Raw genomic sequence first — 22,912 nt, forward strand, 5'->3', positions numbered from 1 at the left:
ATAATGTGAAGGGGAAAATAACACTTCCTTATTTACTTTCTCCAGATTATTCATGATTTGGTCGACCTCTAGCATATCCTCCCTTAGTCATCTGTTTTCTGAACTGAACAGTCCCGGTCTTTTTAATTTCTGTTCATATGGATGCAGTTCCATACCCCTAATCATTTTGTTGTCCTGTTCTGTACTTTTCCCAATTCTAATATCTTTTGCCAGAAGGAGTAACCAGAACTGCACACAGAATTCAAAGGCTGGACATAACAGATTTATATAATGGCATGATGATATTTTCTGTATTATTACCCATCCCTTTCCTAACGGTTCCTAGTATTGTTAGCTTTTTTGACTGCTGCTGCTACTGCCTTTACCACATAGGTGGTAAAGGCAGCGGAGCTGCAACAAGCTTATCCAGAGGCCAGAGCATTTAATCTACCCTGCAAGGCTGATGATTAGGTGTGTGGAAATTCAATCAGAGCCTCATTCTTTTGTCCCTGCTGGGGACTCCATGTGTGACTGAGCACTCAGCTTGAGGAGAAGCGGGCATGCATCCCACTTGCAGAAGCAGGACTGTTTCCATGCATGGCTCTATTTGTTTCCATGCATGGCTCTCTGCTGTTTGGCACTCCAGGCAGAGGAAGTAGAGAAGGGATATTTGCTGCTCTTCCCAATGGCCTGGGAGGCTGGAACACAGAGCCTTGGAATCCATGAAGGTCAACTCATATGTGGGAGACTGAAAAGGGAACAGATGTTCCTCACTATTAGATTTTTCTGATTGTTTTCACCAGGTTGTTCGCAGTAAAGTGTAGCATAAAAACATATTTATTTTTTATTGGGCGTGTATGTAATGGAAAAAGTAGTCAACAGTAGCAATATATGATTTACTGGGTTAGGACAAAGGTCTTACAATTTCTCTCTCAGCAGGCATCACAGGAATTATTAGTAGAGACAGTAATATCTCACTGGTATTTAGTCCTGGGGTTAAGCATGTAAGTCCCAGTTTTGGCTCCAATGTAATCCATAAAACTCTGGCCAAACTGTGTAGGTGCCTGAACTCATTCAGCACCTACATTTTTCAGGGTAATATTTTCCTAGGGGCCTATGTTTCTGCCTTTGGATATGTGCATTGCTGCCTCACTCTAGTCCTCTGGACAGCTATGTCCTGCCTAAACCCCTGAGCAATTCACCAACCAGATGAAGACAGGCTATGTCACGTGCAGGACCTGATCCGATAGGGAAGCTCAGAGGCTGCCTACTTGATTGGGTCCCATTCAAAACCCAGCTAGAGAAAGAGCCCACTTTATAACTTTTAGCCCAATTGTTAGAGGACTCATCTGGGATGTGGGAAATCCAGTTTTAATTCCCCTCTCTGCCTGAAGGGGAGAAGAGGCTTTCAGCAGGGTCTCCCACCTTTCAAGAGGTGCTCTAACCACTGAGCTATGGGTTAGTCTGATGTAGGGCTCCCTTAGTCTCTCCTATTGAAGTTGTTGCACTGATGAAAGAGAAGTTGAAGCAGGGGGACTGGCACTGGAGTCTCCCACCTCCCAGCTGGGTGTCCTAACCACTGAATTACCGAATCATTCCCATTCTCTTACTGACCCAATGACAAAAGTCAGTCATCCAGCTATCTGTCTAGCTGACAAGAGCTTTCATTAGTATTCAATTTTAGTAAATATTCAGCTACACTCTCAAGGAATTTGTCCAAGAACCTCCCCCTGCCAATATCCTTCTAGCACAGGGGTAGGCAACCTATGGCACAGATGCCGAAGGTAGCACAGGTGCTGAAGGTGGCACATGAGTTGATTTCCAATGGCACTCACACTGCCCAGGTCCTGACCACCGGTCCAGGGGGCTCTGCATTTTAATTTAATTTTATATGAAGCTTCTTAAACATTTTAAAAACCTTATTTACTTTACATACAACAATAGTTTAGTTATATATTATAAACTTATAGAAAGAGACCTAAAAACGTTAAAATGTATTACTGGCACGCGAAACCTTAAATCAGAGTGAATAAATGAAGACTTGGCACATCACATTTGAAAGGTTGCAGACCCGTTCTAGCACTATACCAGTAGGTGCTGTGTCTGAGACTGTCCACTAAGGGGCAACCCACTGCAAGAAATACATTTTTCATGACCGGTTTGAACAAACTTTGCAAACTTCCTCAGCATCTAGGGTTGCTCCACGATGCGTATTTCCGTTGCTCTGACGCTATCCTGAGCATGGGGTCGGATAGGAGAAAGGAATTTTCCCCCTGAAGTGGGAGGAGAAGGAAGAAAGAGAGGTTCTGCAGCAGCAAGAAGCTTGGATGTAATTGCTCACTTTCAGAGCACAAACACATTAGCTGCTTTTGGATCTGGGCTGAAATAAAAAGTTTCCTGAATGACTGGCCCGTGTTCGAGGACGGGAAGTGAGACGTAAGACTCTGCAGCTGGAATTAATTGCTGCTGGATGGTATGCTGTGCACTTTGGACAGCATTCCCTGCAGATGAAGTGTTAGTGGCAAAGGCACATCGCTAGCTGCGCTGTCAATCTGATTGCACCCTTCAGCCTGTCTCCTTTCTTGGCAGCAGCATCCCTGGGCTGTTGGTCACTGGCCATCCTTCCTCAGGCAGGAAGTCAGAGCCAGTGGGCCTGATGAAGACCACACAACTAAGCAACGTGATTAGCGCTAACAGTGATGAGCAGAAAATTAAAGTCAGCAATATTGACAAAGCTTTCTGTATTTTTTAGGCCGAGTATCTGAGCTGATTCCTGGAGAGCACTTCTCTGCTTGTGTAAGGGAGGGGAGAAGGTGCTGGTGTCACCCGTTTTCTTGCGAAAGGATTCTGCAAAATGCTACACGGACAGCTTGTATAAAGGGATCTTGTTTGGTCCCGTTAACTCTCCTCTTCCCTTGTGCAGCATTTTCCCGCACTGTTACTTCTGCTCTTTCGAAGGGCGGGGGGAGACACTGCTGAGTAAGGCAGAGGGGAGAGCGAGCGAGACCTGCTGCGATCGGGTTACAGCGAGCCATGGGAGAGAAGAGGAGGGGCCACTTGGCGAGGAGCTGCAGCGTGTCAGATGAAGTGCTGCAGCCATCCCTGGGGGGATCTGTTTTGCCTCGTTCCCCTGCCCTCTGGGCCAGCCCCGTGGCTTCCAGCGAGGCTTGGATACAATAAGCCGGCTCCCCGGATGCGCTATGCTCCATCCCAGCTGCTGATCGCACACAGCCGGTGGGGGAGACCCCAGGAAACAGGTGCCCTCCTCTTCCTCCAGCTGCATGCTGCTGGGCTTCCTCTCTCACCAGCATTCACCCGCGGGACGCCTGTGCTGCAAGGACAGGGGGCTGGCAGGCGAGGGCAGGAGGAGCCAGGCGGCCTGAACTCGGCCGTGCCCCCGCTCTCTGACGGCCCGGTACCCGGGAGGAGCTGCAGCCCCCGCTGCTAGAGGCGGTGATTCACTTGCTGCTTCCAGCGCTCCCCGCTGCCGCCCTGCGCGGCCGCCGCCACCGCCCTGATGGCTCCAGCTGACAGGCCGCTCGCGGGGAGCCGGGGCCGCCATGTGCCGCGGTGGCCGCTGCTGCTGCTCTAGATGCTCCTAGGGGCGTCCTGGCTGTGCGCGCCCGAGGCAGCCGCAGCGAAGCGGGGAGCGGAGGCGCGGCGGGGAGGCGGCGAAGCGGCGATGGACGAGTCGTCGCTGCTGGACTTGCTGGAGTGCTCCGTGTGCCTGGAGCGGCTGGACACCACGGCCAAGGCGCTGCCCTGCCAGCACACCTTCTGCCGCCGCTGCCTGGAGAGCATCGTCAGCTCCCGCCACGAGCTGCGCTGCCCCGAGTGCCGCATCCTGGTGGGCTGCGGGGTGGACGAGCTGCCCGCCAACATCCTGCTGGTCCGGCTGCTGGACGGCATCCGCCAGCGGCCCCGGGGCGGCGGCAGCGGCGGCGGCGGCAGCCCCAAGGCGCAGGGCAGCGCGGCGGCGGCGGCGGCCGCCGCCTCTGGCAGCGGAGGAAGCGACTCGGCGGCGTCGCCCGCCTATCATCCCGCGGAGGCCACCGGCTGCCCCAGCGCGGCCGCCGCCAGCCGGGGCGCCCTGCTGGGAAAGGTGGGTACAGTACGAGCGGTGCCTCAGCAGCTCTGCAGCGCCTGGGGCACGGCCCTCGGAGCCCAGCCCTGCCCCCTCCTCGGGCACCCCGCGCCCCCTGCCCTGCCCCGCCGCCTCCTCGGGCACCCCGCGCCCCCTGCCCTGCCCCGCCCCCTCCTCGGGCACCCCGCGCCCCCTGCCCTGCCCCGCCGCCTCCTCGGGCACCCCGCGCCCCCTGCCCTGCCCTGCCCCGCCGCCTCCTCGGGCACCCCCAGCCCCTGCCCCGCCCCCTCCTCGGGCACCCCGCGCCCCCAGTTCTCTGCCCTGCCCCGCCCCCTCCTCGGGCACCCCGCGCCCCCAGTTCTCTGCCCTGCCCTGCCCCGCCCCCTCCTCGGGCACCCCGCGCCCCAGCACGCCCCTGAGCCCTCGGCCCCGCCCCCTCCTCTGACAGCCCGCGCACCCAGCTCTCTGCCTGTTCCTTCCTCAGAGTTCAGATCCCCGCACCCAGTCATTGCCCTCTTCGTGGACTCACTCATTTCCCTTGTGTCCCTGCACCCTTACCCCTCTTCCACACACCTCTCGCCCTATTCACTCATTCTCTGGACTGCACCTGTTTCCCTGCACACTCACCCTCTCTCGGACACCCCTTGTTCTAGCAGTGATCGTGCAGATACAACTTCGTGTCATACGTTCCCTTGTTGCTCACATACATGCTTCCGATCCTCGCATTTCCCTGTCCCCTGTATCTACACACATCCCTTACCCTCAATCCCCCTGCACACAGCTTCTTCCCAGTCCTCTTTTTCTCCCTGTAGAGGAGGAAAGAATCTGGTTAATTATTCCTCATCTCAGGCCATTTGGGAGATCATTGCTGTTTTATTTATGTTTATTGTTGGGTTTTTTTTTCAAACTAAGGGAGGCTTTGAAGTTAATATTCAGAGTAGATTTGAGAATCTCAAAGTTCTCTGTGAGGGAAGGACAAACTGTCAGTAGAGAGATTGGAAAATATTACTTTGGCTGTGCTGTTGCCAAGCTCTTGGCAGTGTGTTAGGGAATGGTTGTTGCTTGCATGGACGTTTACATTCCAACATGGGAAAGTATGTTGTATTTCCCTCTGTATTGATATTAGTTTATATAGATTGCAGAGCTTGTTTTCTGTGGCAATTGGTCTTGTTCATTGACTTAAGACTTAAAAACTAGCCTTTTCTCTGTCACCTTGCCTCATCATTTTAATGACTGGTCTCTGAGGATAGTTTCTGAGACAACAAAATGTAATGGTTACTAAATGTGAAAGATGTAATCAAAGAGTAAAAGGGCCACATACATTCTAAAATGTTTAAAATACATACTGCGTTATGATTTCATTTTTTAAAATGTAATGTATTTCAACAGGATATCCCATGTTAAGCTTGTCACTTTGGTTTGTCTCTATAATTAGATTACCAAGTACATGTGGTCTTCTAAACTTAGTCAGACTCCAGCCCAATCTATACACATTTTAAAATAGTGACATGACTTGTAATATTGCTGTAGCAACTCATTGTTGATATGTGCTGAAAGTAGGTGTCTTTTAGAGTGTTTTACACAGCACACCATCGCACTGTTGTACAAACTAAAATTTCATACAATTACTTGTTTCTACTGCTCTATATACTATACACTGAAATGCAAATACAATATTTATATTCCAATCTATTTATTTTGTAATTATATGGTAAAAATGAGAAAGTAAGCAATTTTTCAGTAATACTGTGTTGTGACACTTTCATATTTTTATGTCTGATTTTGTAAGCAAGTAGATTTTAAATGAGGTGAAACTTGGACTTACACAAGACAAATCAGGCTCCTGAAATTAGTCTGGAAGGGTTGAGAGCCACTGCTATAGAGCATAACTTTAGAACAGCCCTGAAGCTGCTCTACATTACTCCAGAACCTGCATGGCTCCCAGACTGAAGTGCTGCAGAGGCGGTTTAGCACCGCTTTTGTTCAGTCCCTCCATCTCCACCATACTTATTTCAGCTGCACCCAGGGGTGCTGGAACAAGTAGTATAGTGGGGGTGCTGAGAGCCATTTAACCAAACTGTAAACCCTGTTTATAATGGAAACCACTTCAGGCCAGGGGATGTGGCAGCAGCTCTAGTTCCAGAACCTATGGCCGCAGCTGAGGATCTAGCCCTATCTCTTTCTTCTGTTATGGAGGAGAAATGAGTTAGGAAATGTTTACTTACTCCATTAGTACTGCATTTAAGGTTAATTCTATTAGTTTTTTCTTCAGTTTTTGAAGTGGGGTAAATAGAATTACACATGCACCTTCAAAACCATTCTTACTATTAGAACAGTTTATTTCTGAGTTTTAATAATTTTGCCACAAGAGAATATAAATCAGTTTATATAAATTTAAAATGTATGTATTATAAATTACAGCATACACTTTTCTTTTTTACTAGAAAGTACTTCATGTCAACTGTCTAATCTTGCTCCCTTTGAAGTTAATGGCAAAGGATTCATTGACGTAAATGGGAACAGGATCAGTCCCTACATACCCTTATATATCTGAGGTAATAAAATTCAGCATAGCTCTCTTTTTAAAGGACTTTAGAAAAGAGACAATCTGAAGAGGAAAGATTAAAGAGGCTAGGACTCTTCAGCTTGGAAAAGAGGAGACTAAGGGGGGATATGATAGAGGTATATAAAATCATGAGTGATGTTGAGAAAGTGGATAAGGAAAAGTTATTTACTTATTCCCGTAATACAAAAACTAGGGGTCACCAAATGAAATTAATAGGCAGCAGGTTTAAAACAAATAAAAGGAAGTTGTTCTTCACGCAGCGCATAGTCAACTTGTGGAACTCCTTACCTGAGGAGGTTGCGAAGGCTAGGACTATAACAGTGTTTAAAAGAAAACTGGATAAATTCATGGTGGTTAAGTCTATATATGGTTATTAGCCAGGATGGGTAAAGAATAGTGTCCCTAGCCTCTATTCGTCAGAGGATGGAGATGGATAGCAGGAGAGAGATCACTTGATCATTGCCTGTTAGGTTCACTTCCTCTGGGGCACTTGGCATTGGCCACTGTCGGTAGACAGATACTGGGCTAGATGGACCTTTGGTCTGACCCAGTACGGCCGTTCTTATGTTCTTAAGAGCAAGAGTTGCATCTTATCTCTGATGTCATATGTAAAGATACATTTAATTACCTCTGAAGTTACATGAATTCTATTTGCACAGCATTTTAGTATGCTGCCTTTTGGATATGATAGGTCAGTAGTGAGATTTCTTGTGAAGTTTTGGACCTCTAGTCTGGGGTTCTCACAACAAATTTTTGGTGGCCTCAGAGTGCGGCCCCCAATTCTTACTAGTGGTTGCGCTGGCAATTTTACCTAAAATACTTAATTAACTTTAGGAAAAACAAATAAATATGCACGTATACGTGTCCAAATAATTGTAATTTATTGATGTAGGGTTTTTTTCAGACTCAGTAATGAAAAAATTTACAGTGGTCTCTATTCTTTGCAGGACCTAAACAGAATAGAAACACAAATAAGTGCCTTGCATTTTCTTGTCTTGTCGTTGTTGTTGTTGCTTTTGCTTTTTTGATTGCTTTTTTTAGGAAAAATTTGCTAGATAGTAAGTCTGCTGCTCTGAAAAGTGATATTTGCGTGTTTATTAATATCACTTTTCACAGCAGACTTACTCAGCCTAGGCAAGTCTTGGGACAAATTAAGCCCTGAATGGGGAGGTGGGCAGATAGGCCATGGGGCCCAGGCACGATGGTGTGGGTGGGGAGCCTGGAACCAGAGCCTGCTTCCGTGTGGATGAAGCCCAAAGCCCTGCAGCTGAAGCCTGTCCCCCCACTTCCAGGAAAGTGGGGAATTCACCAGCTGCCTGCACCTCCAACGTTTGTGTCACTGAAGGGGGGCAGGGCCTAACCCCCACTGGTGGCCCTGGGAGAGGGGCCAGTGCTCCCCCCTCCAATCACAGCCCAGGAGAATGGCTGCAAGAAAAGTCCCTGGTGGCTGCACTTGGCCACAGTGGCCACATTTGAGAAACGCTGCAGTGGGTATTTCCATGTGATATTCTTTGGGACCCATGCTAAGGTTTTGAAGTTGTGCCTTCAGGAATTGATGGGAAATTCCATGAATTGGTTTCTATAAATGCAAATTTGGAACCTTACGTTGAAGTATGTTTGGGAATGCTTTGGGGATGATAGGTCCTTTTACTCAGATGTGTCCACATGCTATATGATGTTCAGGTATTTAATAACGATTTCACAATTTAAAGAACCTAATTTTCTTTAAAAGGCAACTGTTCTTTATTTTTGTAGATACTTTTAATACAATTTCAAACTTAGGCTTGATAGTTCATGATGTCAGAGAACTTTTTGAGATCAGATGTTAGAGATTATATAGTTTAAAATGTTTATAATCATTAGATCATTTTAAAATATGAAAATTCCCATGATCATCTGAATGTGTGTTTTGAGTTGGAAATATTTTATACTTTTGAACTTCTGTTCTGCAAAGGGATTCACGTGGGACTGGGAGGATCCTTATGTCTCTGTGGATCCTGTTGCAAAATCAAGCTCTGAATAAGGCTCTATAAACATGCAATGAAAAAGACAGTTTCTGCTCTAAAGAACCCACAGTCTAAACGAAAACAAGACGTTGCAGATCTGTTTGTAACACACAATGAATTGTGTGGTAGGGATGGGAAGATGAGGGTCTCTGGATAACTGTTATAGGAACACCTGAATATATAGGTTGTGTGCGCAATCAGAAGGGATTGAGTGTTAATTATTAATATAAATGAATAACTTTCTAACAAGTCACCTCCCTAGCAATTTATGTGATACGCTGTACAGTAAGGAATCTTTCAGTGTTCAGGCAACTGTTGCATTCTAATGCTGATCACCTTGCCTGACCAACCCTTTTTTGGGGGGGGTACAGTTGAGGGGGTGGGATATTACACACTGTCATGGTGCTTCCTTGAAACTTTTTATGCATTCGAATTTGGTAGAAAGTAATATTGCGCCTAACGCTTGGTCACATTCTAGCTTTTATGATTAATCACTACAGTTTTCTCTTGCTTCCATTAATGAATGTCTGAGCAGAGTGTTTCCATGAAACTGTTTGTTTAGCCTTTTGATTGACCTTACAGTTTTATCTATGAAATCAATGCAGTGTTCCTGATCCTTACAAGGTTCATTACAGTGAAAGAAAGTCTTAACTAATCTCCTTTTAAAAAAAGCAGCAGGGGAGAATAATCCTCCTTAAAGCTGCTGATACAGCTGATTGCCAAGCTTTCCTGAAAACAAAATACAGCATCTCTATCTGTGTTAAACAATAGATGGTACAAAACTGCTTAGATTTAGACTTTCTGTGATCTCACTGTGAAGAGCAGATATCATTTGGTCTTCAGTTATAGCCTTTAGAGAGACAAGGTGGGTGAGGTAATACCAGGGCCGTCCTTAGGATTTGTGGTGCCCTAGGCGGGATTATTAAATTGGTGCCCCTGTGCCTGTCTTGCTCTTAGCAACACAGCTTACAGTATTGGAAAATTTGCCACATGCATGTTATTAAAACCAGTTTAACTTAATTAAGCACACTGTAATGCTGATGGACTAGCGCTAAAGAAGTAGCACTATAGAAAAAATTCTGACTTGACAGAATGATGCAAATAATATCATTTTTTAAATTTGTCGACATTTTATTGGAAATTTCTATGAAGAGGTATTAAAACAAGGATTAGTTTTTAATTAAAAGCAATCTTTCTGACTTTTTTGGCTGCAAAATCAGTAATAATGTCATCGTATGACAAAGACAAAGTGATATCTTGTTCGATTGCAAGAATAGCAAGACCAGTCAAGTGTTTCTGACTCCTTGTAAAGCTGAAATAGTTTTTAATGAGCTTTAGTTTTGAGAAACTCCGTTCTCCTGATGCTACTGTTACAAGAATAGTCAGTAGAATACGAGTGGCAATGTGCACATTGGGATATATGTCAACAATTTTGCTGGTATGAATAAACTGTACAATGAATAAACTGTACAATGTCCATCATCGATTTTGCATGTGGGAACAACTCAATTCTTCGTACAGTTCAAGTCCATTTAAATCAAAATAATCACCATGCTTCAGGAGGCTCTCTAGGTCAGGGGTCCCCAACGCGGTGTCTGTGGGTGCCATGGCGCCCGCAGGGGCCACGCAGTGCACCCACGTACTGGCCAGAGAACGAGCATCTGCCAAAATGTCACTGAAATTCGGTGGCATTTCGGCGCTGATGCCTCTGGATGACACCACTTGCCACTGACAAGCAGCGTCATCCAGAGGCGTCGCTGCCAAAATGCCGCCGAATTTTGGCAACATTTTGGCAGATGCTCGTCCGCCACCACGGTCCTTCGTCTGGTGCCTGCCAGACGAAAAAGGTTGGGGATCGCTGCTCTCGGTTCTTGCACTTTGTCATTAGTTCTCTTGTTTTCCTATTTCATTGAATTTAGTCCTGCTCAGTCCGCTGCCAGCTGAGTGAATGGAACCCCAGGCCGACAGCAGGTTGAGTGGCTCAGCCAGAGTCTCAGCTGCTGGCCTGCTCAGCCCGCTGCCGGCCTGCTCAGCCCGCTGCTGGCCTGGGGTTCCTTGGGGGTCCCCAGGCCAGCAGCGGGTGCTGAGTGGGGCTAGCGGCCAGGACCCCAGGTGCCAATGAGGCAGCAGCCGGAACCCCAGAGCAGTGGCGGGCTGAGCCACTCAGCCCGCCACTGCATACCATCAAAAATCAGCTTGCATGCCACCTTTGGCACATGTGCTGTAGGTTGCCGACCCTTGCTCTATATACTGGTAAGGAGATGAGCATATTACAGTTGTTGGAGGGCTCTATTTAGCAGTAACAGGGCTATAGGAAAGTCAGTCAACATTTTTTGTTTCTCTGATGAAAACTGGCCCACTCCCTTCCCCATATCAGACCTGTCACAAATAATTGTCAACAACTTAATTTTCTGTTTTTGGCTAAGATATTGATTTAAAAAAATACTGAAATTGAATTCAGGATTGTTAGCAAGCATTTTTGGCAAACAAATTTGTTAAATGACATTCTAAATGGCAACACAGTACTGCTTTCATGCTTGGCTCACCCCCCAGCCTGCTGGTCCAACAACTGCAGTAGAGGAGGAGATAGGTGGAAAACTGCAGGACCCCAAAATGCACCTCTTGGGGTGCAGAGTGGCAACAGCAGCAGCAGACCCTCAGGCCGATCACACGTCAATGGGCACCACCGCCAGCCCAACGGACCATGGTGAAGTTAGCACAGCATCTGATCTCAGGGACGGGGCACCCATGGAGCCACAGCAGCTCATCCTGCCCTGTGCAGCTCCCCCCAGATGAGATGGATCGCTACCAGTCCGAGGAAGAGACGCGCTCCCCAGCTAGGGTGACCAGATCCAGATGTTCTGATTTCATAGGGCCAGTCCTGATATTTGGGGCTTTGTCTTATATAGGCACCAATTACCCCCACCTAGGGTGACTAGACAGCAAGTGTGAAAAATCAGGACGGGGGTGGTGGGGGAATAGGAGCCTATATAAGAAAAAGACCCCTAAAATTGGGACTGGCCCTATAAAAGTGGAACATCTGCTCACCCTACCCCAACCCCCTGTCCTGATCTTTCACACACGCTATCTTGCTATCCCCAGCCCAGTCCTGTGCGACCCTTCCAATCCTGGCTTTCACTTTCATTCCTCAGCAGGCAGCCAGCCAGTCTCCCCTCCCCACCCAGCACCTCACCCAACCCAGCCTTGATGGAGGGGATGGGGGAGAGAAGGGTGCTCCATGGGGGGGAGAGAAATGGGGGGGTGCTTTGTGGGGCAGTGGGGAGAAGAATGGATGTTATGGGGGACAACAGAGGATACTGCCAGAGCCGCTGAGCCTGCCTCACCTCACGCCAGGGGAGAGAGTCACACTCACACTCCTTCCCCCACCCTTCCCAGCAGCCAATCTCCTCCCTCAGTCTGTGCTGCATTCAGCTCTCTCTAGGACCCAGCAGCCCTGCTCTTACATGCTCCACTGCTTTCCATCTGTCCCGGCTCCCAGCAGAGCGGTGCCCCCAGACCTAGTGGTGCCCTAGGCGGCTGCCTGTTCTGCCTGTGGCTAAGGACGGCCCTGGGTAATACCTTTTATTGGACCAACTTCTGTTGGTGAGAGAGACAAGCTTTTGAGCTTACACAGAGCTCTTCTTCAGGTCTGAGTGTGTCGCAGATAAATACAAAGTGAAATGGATTGTTCAGCATAAGTAGTTAACACATATTTCAAGGGACCATTCAAAGTGAAGTGGCTTGTTAACATCTCTCCAGTCGTAGAGAGGAAAAGGGGGGGGAAGGCTGGGGGTAGGAGGAAAGTTAATGGGTTGTAGCCATAAATCCAGGGTCTCTGTTCAGTCCATGATTTTTAGTGTCTAGCAAAGTTCTGTATTTGAGTTCCCAGGTTCATCTTTTGAAGGTTTTATGCAGGTTTCCTTGGAGGATGAGGACTGAGAGGTCAGAATGATCACTTTGTGAAAAATGGTCACCCACAGGTTACATGGTGTTTTTGTCTTTTATCATTTTTCTTGTGTGAGTTCATTCAAGAGCACAGTGATTGTCCAGTTTTATCCACAGTAGTTATTACTGGGTTATCACAACATGTGGTGTACTTCATCCAAAGCACTAAATGCCCCAGTAACAACTGTGTGGGTGAAATGAGACAATGAGTATGCTCCTGAATGAACTCACACAGAGCTCTGTGTAAGCTCGAAAGCTTGTCTCTCTCACCAACAGAAGTTGGTCCAATAAAAGATATTACTTCACCCGCCTTCTCTCTCTAATATCCTGGAACCAACATTGCTACAAGAACAATCCATACAACAGTTACAGCCTTTGACAGCTTGGCTGTCTTGGAGGATATTTTGAAATGATTTCTTATTTCAGCTGTTGCTTTAGATTTGTCGCCCTCCGGTATCAAATGGAAATCACAAGATTTTTACAGTTTAATACCTTCATATCTTGGGAAGTGCTGTAATAGAAACGAGGCATTATCAATATAGTTTTTAGTTAGGGAGGAACACTATTTGCAGGTGAAGAATAATGACAGAGAGCCCAAGGTCAGTTCTGTCAAACTTCACTCTTGTTTAGAAAATGTTCAGATTGATATGCTAGAAATGTATGCTTGTTGTGTGTTCTCTCAGAATTTTAATTAACCTTAAAATAAAGCAACCCCCCCAGCCTAAGGCTTTGATAGCGAAGTCTATGATTTAATATATAGACGTTTAATTTCCCACAAGTGTAATGTTGTCAAAGTGTAATTTTTCAATTTCAGAGTGGGTGTTGTAAAGTATGTAACGTTTTGGCAGAACTTTGGGTTCTGTGTGTTGCTTTATCCCCTCTTTAGCAAGTATTCTTTTGCAACCTTACAAATATTTAGTAACATTTTGTTAAGAGTGCTGAAATATAATTCAACAGGGAGTTGTTATGAATATGTGGATATTCTATTCTTTATTCTAGGGATAAGTCAAATTCTGGAAATATTTCAGTTTCCCAAGAATATATGGTTTGGGTCTGCTTATAAACATTACGATTCTGAAGTGTTTTTACCTGAACTAGGTACTTGAGATTATGTTCACATGTAACTATGTGCAACCTTGGACTAGTCTGTGCCTCAATTTCAGTGTAGAAAAAGGTGACATTATATATATCCCCAATTTTTAAAACATTTTAATATAATCAGATTAAGATGCTGTGTAAATGCAAAGTAGTATTATACAAAGGTTTGGAGGCTGAAAGCACATTGGAAGAATAAGAGGAAGTTCAGAAACTGTTAAAAAGTGCCTAGGGGATAAAATAGGAGGCTAGGAGTAGTTTGTAATGGTAGCAACATTAGATACAAAGTTATAATATATTAGCTCTTCTGCTTCCATTACCATGTCGAACTGTGTTGGGAATTCAGGCTTTATCAAGAGTAAATGGCTCCCTACATCCCTAAGATAAATTTTCCCCATTTTTTTTTAACAATTCATAAAGTGTGTAGTTTAGAATTTTTCTGGTCATACTAAGATAACACACTTGAGACTGTGGAACTCTTGCAGGAACTAAGGACCATTACAAACCTTGCCACCTTCTGCTCTAAATCAAGGCACACTTGTGCATAAACCCCATTCACCCCGCCTTCCAAAATAAAACACAGCACACACTGTTCTCCCTCTGAGGAGAGGATGAGAGAGATGACAGACCACAGATGACAGATGTTAGTCACATTGCTTAATGCACTACTACAAGGTGCTCAGATAATATGGGGATGAGGGTAGTATAAGAATGGCATCTCAGCTGGTCTGAGTTAAGCAACTGATGTATAGTATTTTCCTTATTTTTCATTAAATGCTTCATTTATATATCAGATTCGGGGAGGAGGGATATTTCACCTTTTCAGGTGCAGAGGTCTGCAATTTACAAGCCCCTGCACCTATGGGGAAACTCGCTGCCCAGAGCTTTTTTGAAATTCCTGCCAGTGAAGGGAACAGCTTGAATTTGTGGCCATAGTAGCTTTAATGGTAGAAACTTCCTATGAGCCCTGTCCCAGGCCAGATCATCTATGTACTTTCTAGGCCAGTGATTCCCAAACTGTGGGGCGGCACCTGGGTCAGCCCCCTCGTGGGGGGGGGGGAATGGGTGGGAAGGGTGCACCACCTAGGCCAGCTCCACCCTGAGGCAAGCTCTGGCCCCTGCTGCAGCACAGCTCCGCCTCCAGGACAACTCCAGCCTCAGTGCTGCTCCGCCTCCAGGCCAGCTTTGCCCTCATTCCCTCTCCACATTTAGCCCAGTTCCGCCACTAGCCCCAGCTGCTCCCCCATTCCCAGTTCTGTCCCCAGCTTCACCTTCAGCCGAAGCTTCTATGCCGAGGAAGCCTTGGCTGTGCAGTAATGGGGGGCATGGACAGATTCTGTTACTGTGGAGGGTGTGACAGGAAAAGTCTAGGCACCATTGTTCTAGGCTGGATCTGGCCAAACTTGGGTTCACTGTGAAGTGGAGGTTGTAGGCATTTTGCACTGCTATGTTTCCCATCTAGGTGAACTTTTCACTACTAGAGGCTCACATCCTGGGTTTTGCAGGTGGAAGTGAATTAAGCCAAGCATTTACATGTCTGAATCTTGGAAGATCATGTTTATGTAGCCTAAACCTTTTAGGAGCAATAGAGAGAAAAAAGCACATATGTTGTCTCAATATTGAAGAAAATCTTGAGTCCAGCTTTTTAGGTATCTAATTCATGAAGAGGGTAGCATCACAGTTCCTAACAATATCTGATCAGCTGATACACTTTATTTTTCTGCCTCTGATTCAGATTTTTTTTTCTTGTAGTGCTATAGTTTTGCTGGAGACCGCCTTGAATTTAAACAAAAATTTAAATTAAATTAAAATTTTAATCTAAAACTCTTGAACCTTTTTGTCTTTCTTGATTGTAACTGAAAGACATGTTTCAGCACAGGAAGGTTAAAAAGTGTCTCTTAAAGCATTTTTTAAAAAAACAGCAAGGAGCCCTGGGGTTTTCATTTACTTTTCTCTGTCTCAATCCCAGTAAAGAAAGCTGTAGCATCAGAAGTGTGCATGTGTCAGAAGAGATGGGAAATGCTGGGGAGATGCATCAGATGAATTTATAACATAGTAAATTGTTATATATTTAAGAATGTCACTGTTTTCAGTTGTTAACTTTAAGCCCATTACATCTTGCAAAAATCAAATAGGTCTGTTTTACCAAACTTTCAGATATTGCTATTATCTTTTGGTAACTAGCTAGAGAAATGTTTGATGAACTATTGAATATTTGACTTTTTCATTGGTGGAGTTAGTTCACTTTGGATTGGAATCACTAATAATGGCCTGAGTCAAAGTGAACATAGAATAAAAAGATGACTCTGGAAGGGACTTTGTGCAATGACTGTAGTGGATTCAGAACTATTATATTCATCTGCTGTGGGTAAAGTGTGACAGATCTGGTGGGTTACATGATATTGTATGACTGACTTCTGAATGATGTATCAAAACAAGAGCCTAAATACTGTACACTTAACCAATGCACGGCATTCTTTCTCCATGATTCAAGGTTGTATATATCACTAAATGTAACAATATTTAGTTACTGTTGTTCAGTAACTAGCCACTCAAAGATAAAATATATAAGCTTGGAAGAATGTTAAAAACCTGTGTTCTACTCAATTTCTAACTCTGGTCATTCTTCCCTTTCTGTCCTAAACTGTTGTATAGTTTTGCTGTTTTCTGTTTTGGGAGGCAGCGTGGTCTAGTTCTTAAACCTTGGAACTGGGACTTAGGAGATCTGGGTATATTCACAGCTCTGCCACTGACCTTGAGAAAGTTGCTTGAACTTCAGGTTCCCCTTCTGTAAACTTGGGATAATAGTGCTTAACCACCTCTGCCACCCTCTGAAACCTGTAGCTACCTACAGTGATTTGAGATCTTCAGATAAAAGGTGCTGCATAAGTGTAAAGTTGTTATTAAAGAATTTGCGATCATATGAGATGAAAAAGGACTCTCTATATTGAAGATATTACCATTATTTTCTGTCTATTGATAAAATTTAGTAGAGTTGCCTTTTTTGCTTCTGGGGCATACTGTTATAGCATATAAATATTCCAGTAACCTATATATAACGGTTTGTCTACACTGCATGCTTCTTTTGGCAGCATATAGCATACATACCCACAGTAGGGTTGTCAGTTTTGGTTGGATGTATTCCTGGATGTATTCCTGGAGGTTTCTTCGCATGAAGGGAGGGTTGGCAACCCTAATATAGCCTTCCCTAGCACAGGAATAAATAGTAGAATAGCCTGTGAGGCACAGTTTAGGGAAATAGACATGCCTAAAGAGTGTGGGTACTAGAATATGCACCCTACACACTTGGTACTTGCCTAAGCTGTGCCTCCTCGTCTACACTGCTGCTTTTACCACTGAAGTGTCCTGTTACCTTCCTGCTGTATGAAAAGACTCCCCCATGACAAAAGTCTCTGGCAGGGGAGAGGCAATGGGGAAAATGACCCACCTGCTATCTGCCTTCCTCTAGAACCTTTCACTAACGTGTTGCTACACACTGCCATGTGGATGCAGCTTGCTTTTCATTGCACCATACAGCACTTGTACCCTACACACTGCCGCAAGTGGTATGTAGTATAGACATAGCCTAAATTCCGTAGGAGGACACAATATTCCTTGTTTCTAATCTTAACAGCTTGTACACAGATGTAACTCCTGTTGTTGGCCAGATGCCCAGCAGGTCAAGCTCTGTAGATATGTTGGCTTTTAATGTGTATATGTGTGTGTGTGTGTGTGTGTGTGTGTCTGTTTTTGCAGGTCAGTGAGGCTATCTGTTTGGAGTTTATTGACCAAAATGGTAACATAAAATATTAAAACACTGGTATATTTACATGTATGTGTAGAATACGTAGACTATCAAGGCTTTTACTTATCATCTAGAGCTATTTTAATTTACTACCTCATCATTTTAACCTAATCCAGTTATTGGCTAAATCTTTTCTGAATCTCTCCTCCCTCCCTCCTCCCCTTTTTTTTTCTAAAAGTGTATCTGGCTCCCTTTTGAATTGAGCCACACTGTTGTACTTACCTCTGTCGCTAATTTCAGCTGTTTGGTATTTCAGACTTCCTCTGTGTAAAGACACTGCTTAAATTGCAGAAAAAAATCTTTATTCTTCTTCGAGTGATTGTTCATATCCATTCCAGTTAGGTGTGCGCGCGCTTTTTACCCTAGCAACACTCGGTGGGTCGGCTGGGTGCCCCCTGGAGTGGCGCTGCTATGGCACCGGATATATACCCCAGCCGACCCAGCCACCCTTCAGTTCCTTCTTACTGCCGTGTCAGTTGTTGGAACAGTGGAGTGTGGCTTAGCTGACCTCCACTCCCCTAGCTACTCATAGTTTCTCGTTCGTTATCGTGTATAAAAAATATTTTTCTTCCTTAATAACATAGTTAGTTTAGTAATAGTTAGCGGGGTTCGGGGAGTAGTCCCTTCCCTGCACCCGGTGCCAGAGCCCATGCCTGGCTCAACGGGCTTCAAACCGTGATCGACCTGCCACAGGCCGATGCCGACAGGAGATCCGCACGACTCCTGTCTGAAGTGCCTCGGGGAATTGCACTTGACAGCTAAGTGCCCCATTTGCAAGGCTTTCAAGCCACGAACAAAAAAGGAGCGGGACCTCAGGCTTAAACAGCTACTCCTGGAGGCAGGTCTCACCCCTCCACCTTCGGAACCGAGCGTCGGTCAGTCGGTGAGCAGAAGCTCCACGGCACCGGATCACACCGGAACACCCAAAGACTCTCGGCACTGGACGTCGCCAGCGCCGAAGTTGGCTTCACGACGTTCCCTCTCCCCGAGGTTGAAGAAGGCCAAGACTCCTGCTGCTTTGGCACCGCCCGCAGCGCAGCCAGAGAGTATGCCTAGGTCGGATTGTCCGGTGCCAACACCCGCTGCGGCACCGACTAAATCGGCACCGTCGATTCCGGTCCTACAAGGGCCATCGAGTCTGGCGCCTGTTAGCTCCCCGGCGCGTGCTGCGGTAGAGCTCACCATGCCGTCCACGCCAGAGGTGTTCTCAGCGGCAAGGGACCTGATCACCTTGACAGACTCAGCACTGCCTCCACCCCCGGCACCGTCGGTGAGGGTAATCCAATCCATAGGCAAGCCGACCTTGATTAGACCACTCTCTGTTGGCACAGCGGACTGGCACCGCTCACAATCGCGGTCCCGCAGACGTTCCAGGTCCAGACGGCACTCCCGCTCTCAACGCCGCTCGCAGTCCCGGCACTGTTCTACTACACGGCACCGGTCAGACTCACGGCACCGGTTGGACTCCCGTTCACCGGTTCACTACCCATGGCACTGCTCCAGTTCTCGGCACCGCTCCAGGCACTGTGCCTCCCGAAGCCATTCACGACGCCAGGATTCGAGATCTCGGTCGACCTCCCAGCACCGATCTGGTCGCAGGTCCCGCTCTCGGTCCCGGTACCGATATGCGTCCCAATACGTAGGGGAGCGAGGTCCATTGGAACATCTGCACAAGGCTTCTCCACTCCTCCATGGCCATCCAGACATACGTCAGTGTCCTCCCACACGGACAGTTACTATGGCCAAGACCGCGATTCGGATGTGCCCACCGGAGTGTTTCAAGAAGCCCGGTCTCAGGACCCGGGACCTCACCAGTGGTCCTTTTGGACGCCTTGGGCGTACCACCAGGCCCAAGGCGCTCTGCTAGTTCCGGCCCGCTCCGCTTCATCAGAGTACCAAGCACCAGAGGCCACAGTTAGTCGTCCTCCTACACCCGGGACGGAGGAGCCACTAGTCCACCCACTGGGTTCCCTGGTGCTGCTGGAGCAGGAACCGGCGCATGATCAAGAGGCCATACAGGACCCGCTCGTCCCCGGCATTTCATCTTCTTCCTCTCCAGATGAGGCAGTGGCAGGGACTTCCTCCTCGGGGCCGCCTCCAATAGACCTAAGAGCCCATCAGAACCTCCTCGGGAGAGTAGTGCTCAACATGAACCTCCAAGTGGAGGAGGTCCCAGAGGTCGAGAACCCTGTAGTGAGCATCCTGTCAGCAGATACCCCCACTAGGGTGGCTTTGCCCTTTATCAGGACCATCCAGGCCAATGCAGGCACCTTATGGCAGTCCCCAGCTTCCATCGGGGGTCGATCGTAAATACATGGTACCCTCTCGGGGGTACAAGTATCTATATGTCCACCCTCCTCCCTCCTTGCTAGTTGTCCAATCGGTCAACGAGAGAGAGCGCCATGGCCAACAGGAGCCAGCCCCAAAGTCAAAGAAGGCTAGGCGAATGGACCTACTCGGCCGCAAAGTATATTCAGCGGGTGCCCTACAGCTCCAGGTGGCAAATCAGCAGGCTCTACTGAGCCGTTATAGCTACAACACCTGGGTGGAGGTGGGTAGATTTACAGAACTACTCCCCCCGGACTACCACCAAGAACTCACTGCATTCCTAGAGGAAGGGAAGAAGGTGGCCAGAACCTCCTTCCAGGCTTCTCTAGATGCGGCCAACTCGGCAACCAGAATTCTGGCCTCCGGTATCACCATGAGATGCATCTCATGGCTACAGGTTTCCAACCTCCCGCCTGAGTTACAATATACCATCCAGGACTTACCCTTTGATGGTACGGGTCTGTTCTCGGAGAAATCTGACCCCAGGCTACAAAGCTTGAAAGACAACAGGGTCATCATGCGTTTTTTGAGCATGCATACACCTGAGACCCAACGCAGACCTTTCCGTCCCCAGACTCACCACCCGTACTTTGTGCCCAGACACATTTCCAGCAGCATCTACACGGCCATTGTGTCTCAGTGTTTACATACAACACAATGGCCATGTATTATATCAACAAACAAGGAGGGGCTCGATCTTCCCCCCTCTGTCAGGAGACCATCCGACTCTGGGACTTCTGCATAGCCCACTTGATAGACCTGGTAGCATCCTTTCTCCCAGGGGTTCAGAACACTCTTAGCAGATCAGCTGAGCAGATCCTTCCTCTGTCACGAATGGTCGATAAGACCAGATGTTATTCATTCGGTCTTCCAGAAGTGGGGCTTTCCCCACATAGACCTGTTCGCCTCTCGCACGAACAGGAAATGCCAAGCGTTCTACTCCTTCCAGGGTCTTTCACCGGGATCAATCTCGGATGCATTCCTCGTGTCGTGGAAGCATCGGCTGCTCTATGCCTTTCCACCATTCCTGCTGGTTCACAAGGTCCTGATAAACCTCCGCAGGGACAGAGCGCACCTAATCATGATCGCGCCAGCATGGCCCAGACAGCACTGGTGCACCACACTGCTCAACCTGTCCATAGCCAGCCCAATAACCCTTCCTCTCCACCTGGACCTCATAACGCAGGACCCGGACCTGCAGGCCCTTCACCTCATGGCGTGGCTTCTGCATGGCTAAATAGGTCGGAGTTATGCTGCTCCGCTCCGGTACAACATATACTCCTGAGTAGCAGAAAGCCTTCCACTCGGTCAATATATCTGGCCAAGTGGAAATGTGTCTCCTGCTGGTGTGAAACGCAGAATACTACTCCCTCACAGGTCTTGATCCCCGCTATCTTGGACTACCTCTGGTCCCTTAAGCAGCAGGGCCTGGCAATATCTTCTTTGAGGGTACACTTGGCAGCCATCTCCACATTCCATCCAGGAGAGAGTGGCCACTCCGTGTTTTCCCACCCTTTAGTTACTAGATTTCTCAAGGGCCTGGAGTGCCTATCCCCCCAAGTATGCCACCCTGCCCCTACCTGGGACCTCAACCTAGTCTTAAACAGGCTTATGTTTCCGCCATTCAAGCCGTTGGCAACTTGCTCACTGCTATACCTGTCCTGGAAGACAGTTTTTCTAGTAGCCATTACATCGGCCAGACGGGTCTCCGAACTTCGAGCGCTTACGGTGGACCCACCATATACTGTCTTTCACAAGGACAAGGTACAGTTGTGACCACATCCGGCGTTCCTCTCTAAGGTGGTGTCGGCCTTCCATACCAATCAGGACATGTTCCTTCCAGTCTTCTTCCCGAAGCCTCACTCATCTCGATGGGAATGGCAGTTACACTCCTTAGATGTCCGTAGGGTGCTCGCTTTTTATATCGATCGGACGAAGCCCTTCCGAAAATCCCCCCAAATCTTCGTTGCAGTGGCTGACCGGATGAAAGGCCACTGGATGGGAGGCCTCCTCCCAGAGGATCTCCTCTTGGGTGACGGCATGCAAACACACATGCTGTGACCTGGCTCATGTTCCCTTGGGACATCTCACTGCATATTCTACCAGAGCTCAGGCATCATCAGCCGCCTTCCAGGCCCATGTACCAATCCAGGAGATATGTCGCGCAGCTACTTGGTCTTCGGTCCACACCTTTGCTTCGCACTATGCTCTGGTCCAGCAGTCTAGAGATGATGCAGCCTTTGGCTCAGTGGTTTTGCACTCTGCCATATCTCACTCCGACCCCTCCGCCTAGGTAAGGCTTGGGAATCACCTAACTGGAATGGATATGAGCAATCACTCGAAGAAGAAAAGACGGTTACTCACCTTTGTAACTGTTGTTCTTCGAGATGTGTTGCTCATATCCATTCCAAACCCACCCTCCTTCCCCACTGTCGGAGTAGCTGGCAAGAAGGAACTGAGGGGTGGCTGGGTTGGCTGGGGTATATATCTGGTGCCATAGCGGCGCCACTCCAGGGGGCGCCCAGCCTACCCACCGAGTGTTGCTAGGGTAAAAAGTCTTCCAACGAACGTGCATGCAGCGCATGCACACCTAACTGGAATGGATATGAGCAACACATCTTGAAGAACAACAGTTACAAAGGTGAGTAACTGTCTTTTCCCTCCTCGGCTTCAATGATTTCTCTTTAAAACTAGTAGCTATCTAAAACAGCTTTCTTGTGGGGGTCTTAGATAGGATCCTCCCTTAGAATCTTTTTCCAAAAGAAAAACAGCCTCTTATGGTTAATCTTTTACTATAATTAATACCTCCAAATCCTGAATCACTTCAATTGCTGGCCTCTGCTCAATTTGTATTTACTCTGTTTTCACTATGAACCAAAATCACATAGGTGCTGGAACTATGGGTGCGGGGGCTGCTGCCGCATCCTTGGCTTGAAGTGGATTCCATAATATACAGGGTTTACAGTTTGGTTCGATGGCTCTCAGCACCCCCAAAAATTGTTCCAGCAACCCTGTAAAGTCGGCTTTTGATATAAGTGGATTCAACTCTAATAAAGCCACTGGGCACTCACCAGAGCTGAATTTTGCCCAGTCTTTTCAGTGTT

The 22,912-nt window shown here is 47.3% G+C and overlaps 1 protein-coding gene across 1 annotated transcript in view; it reads left to right on the top strand.

Annotated features, from left to right (window-relative positions):
* Positions 1-613: 613 nt before the first annotated feature.
* The window catches only part of SH3RF3 (SH3 domain containing ring finger 3), a 413,174-nt gene continuing 390,875 nt past the window's right edge, over positions 614-22,912 (top strand). The window contains exon 1 of the mRNA XM_050921775.1: positions 614-4,081. Within this exon, the coding sequence (XP_050777732.1) occupies positions 3,572-4,081 (510 nt within the window). The 5' untranslated portion in view covers positions 614-3,571. The remainder of the gene's footprint in view (positions 4,082-22,912) is intronic.

Source organism: Gopherus flavomarginatus, chromosome 1 (assembly GCF_025201925.1).
Source record: "Gopherus flavomarginatus isolate rGopFla2 chromosome 1, rGopFla2.mat.asm, whole genome shotgun sequence".
NCBI classification, from domain to species: domain Eukaryota; kingdom Metazoa; phylum Chordata; order Testudines; family Testudinidae; genus Gopherus; species Gopherus flavomarginatus.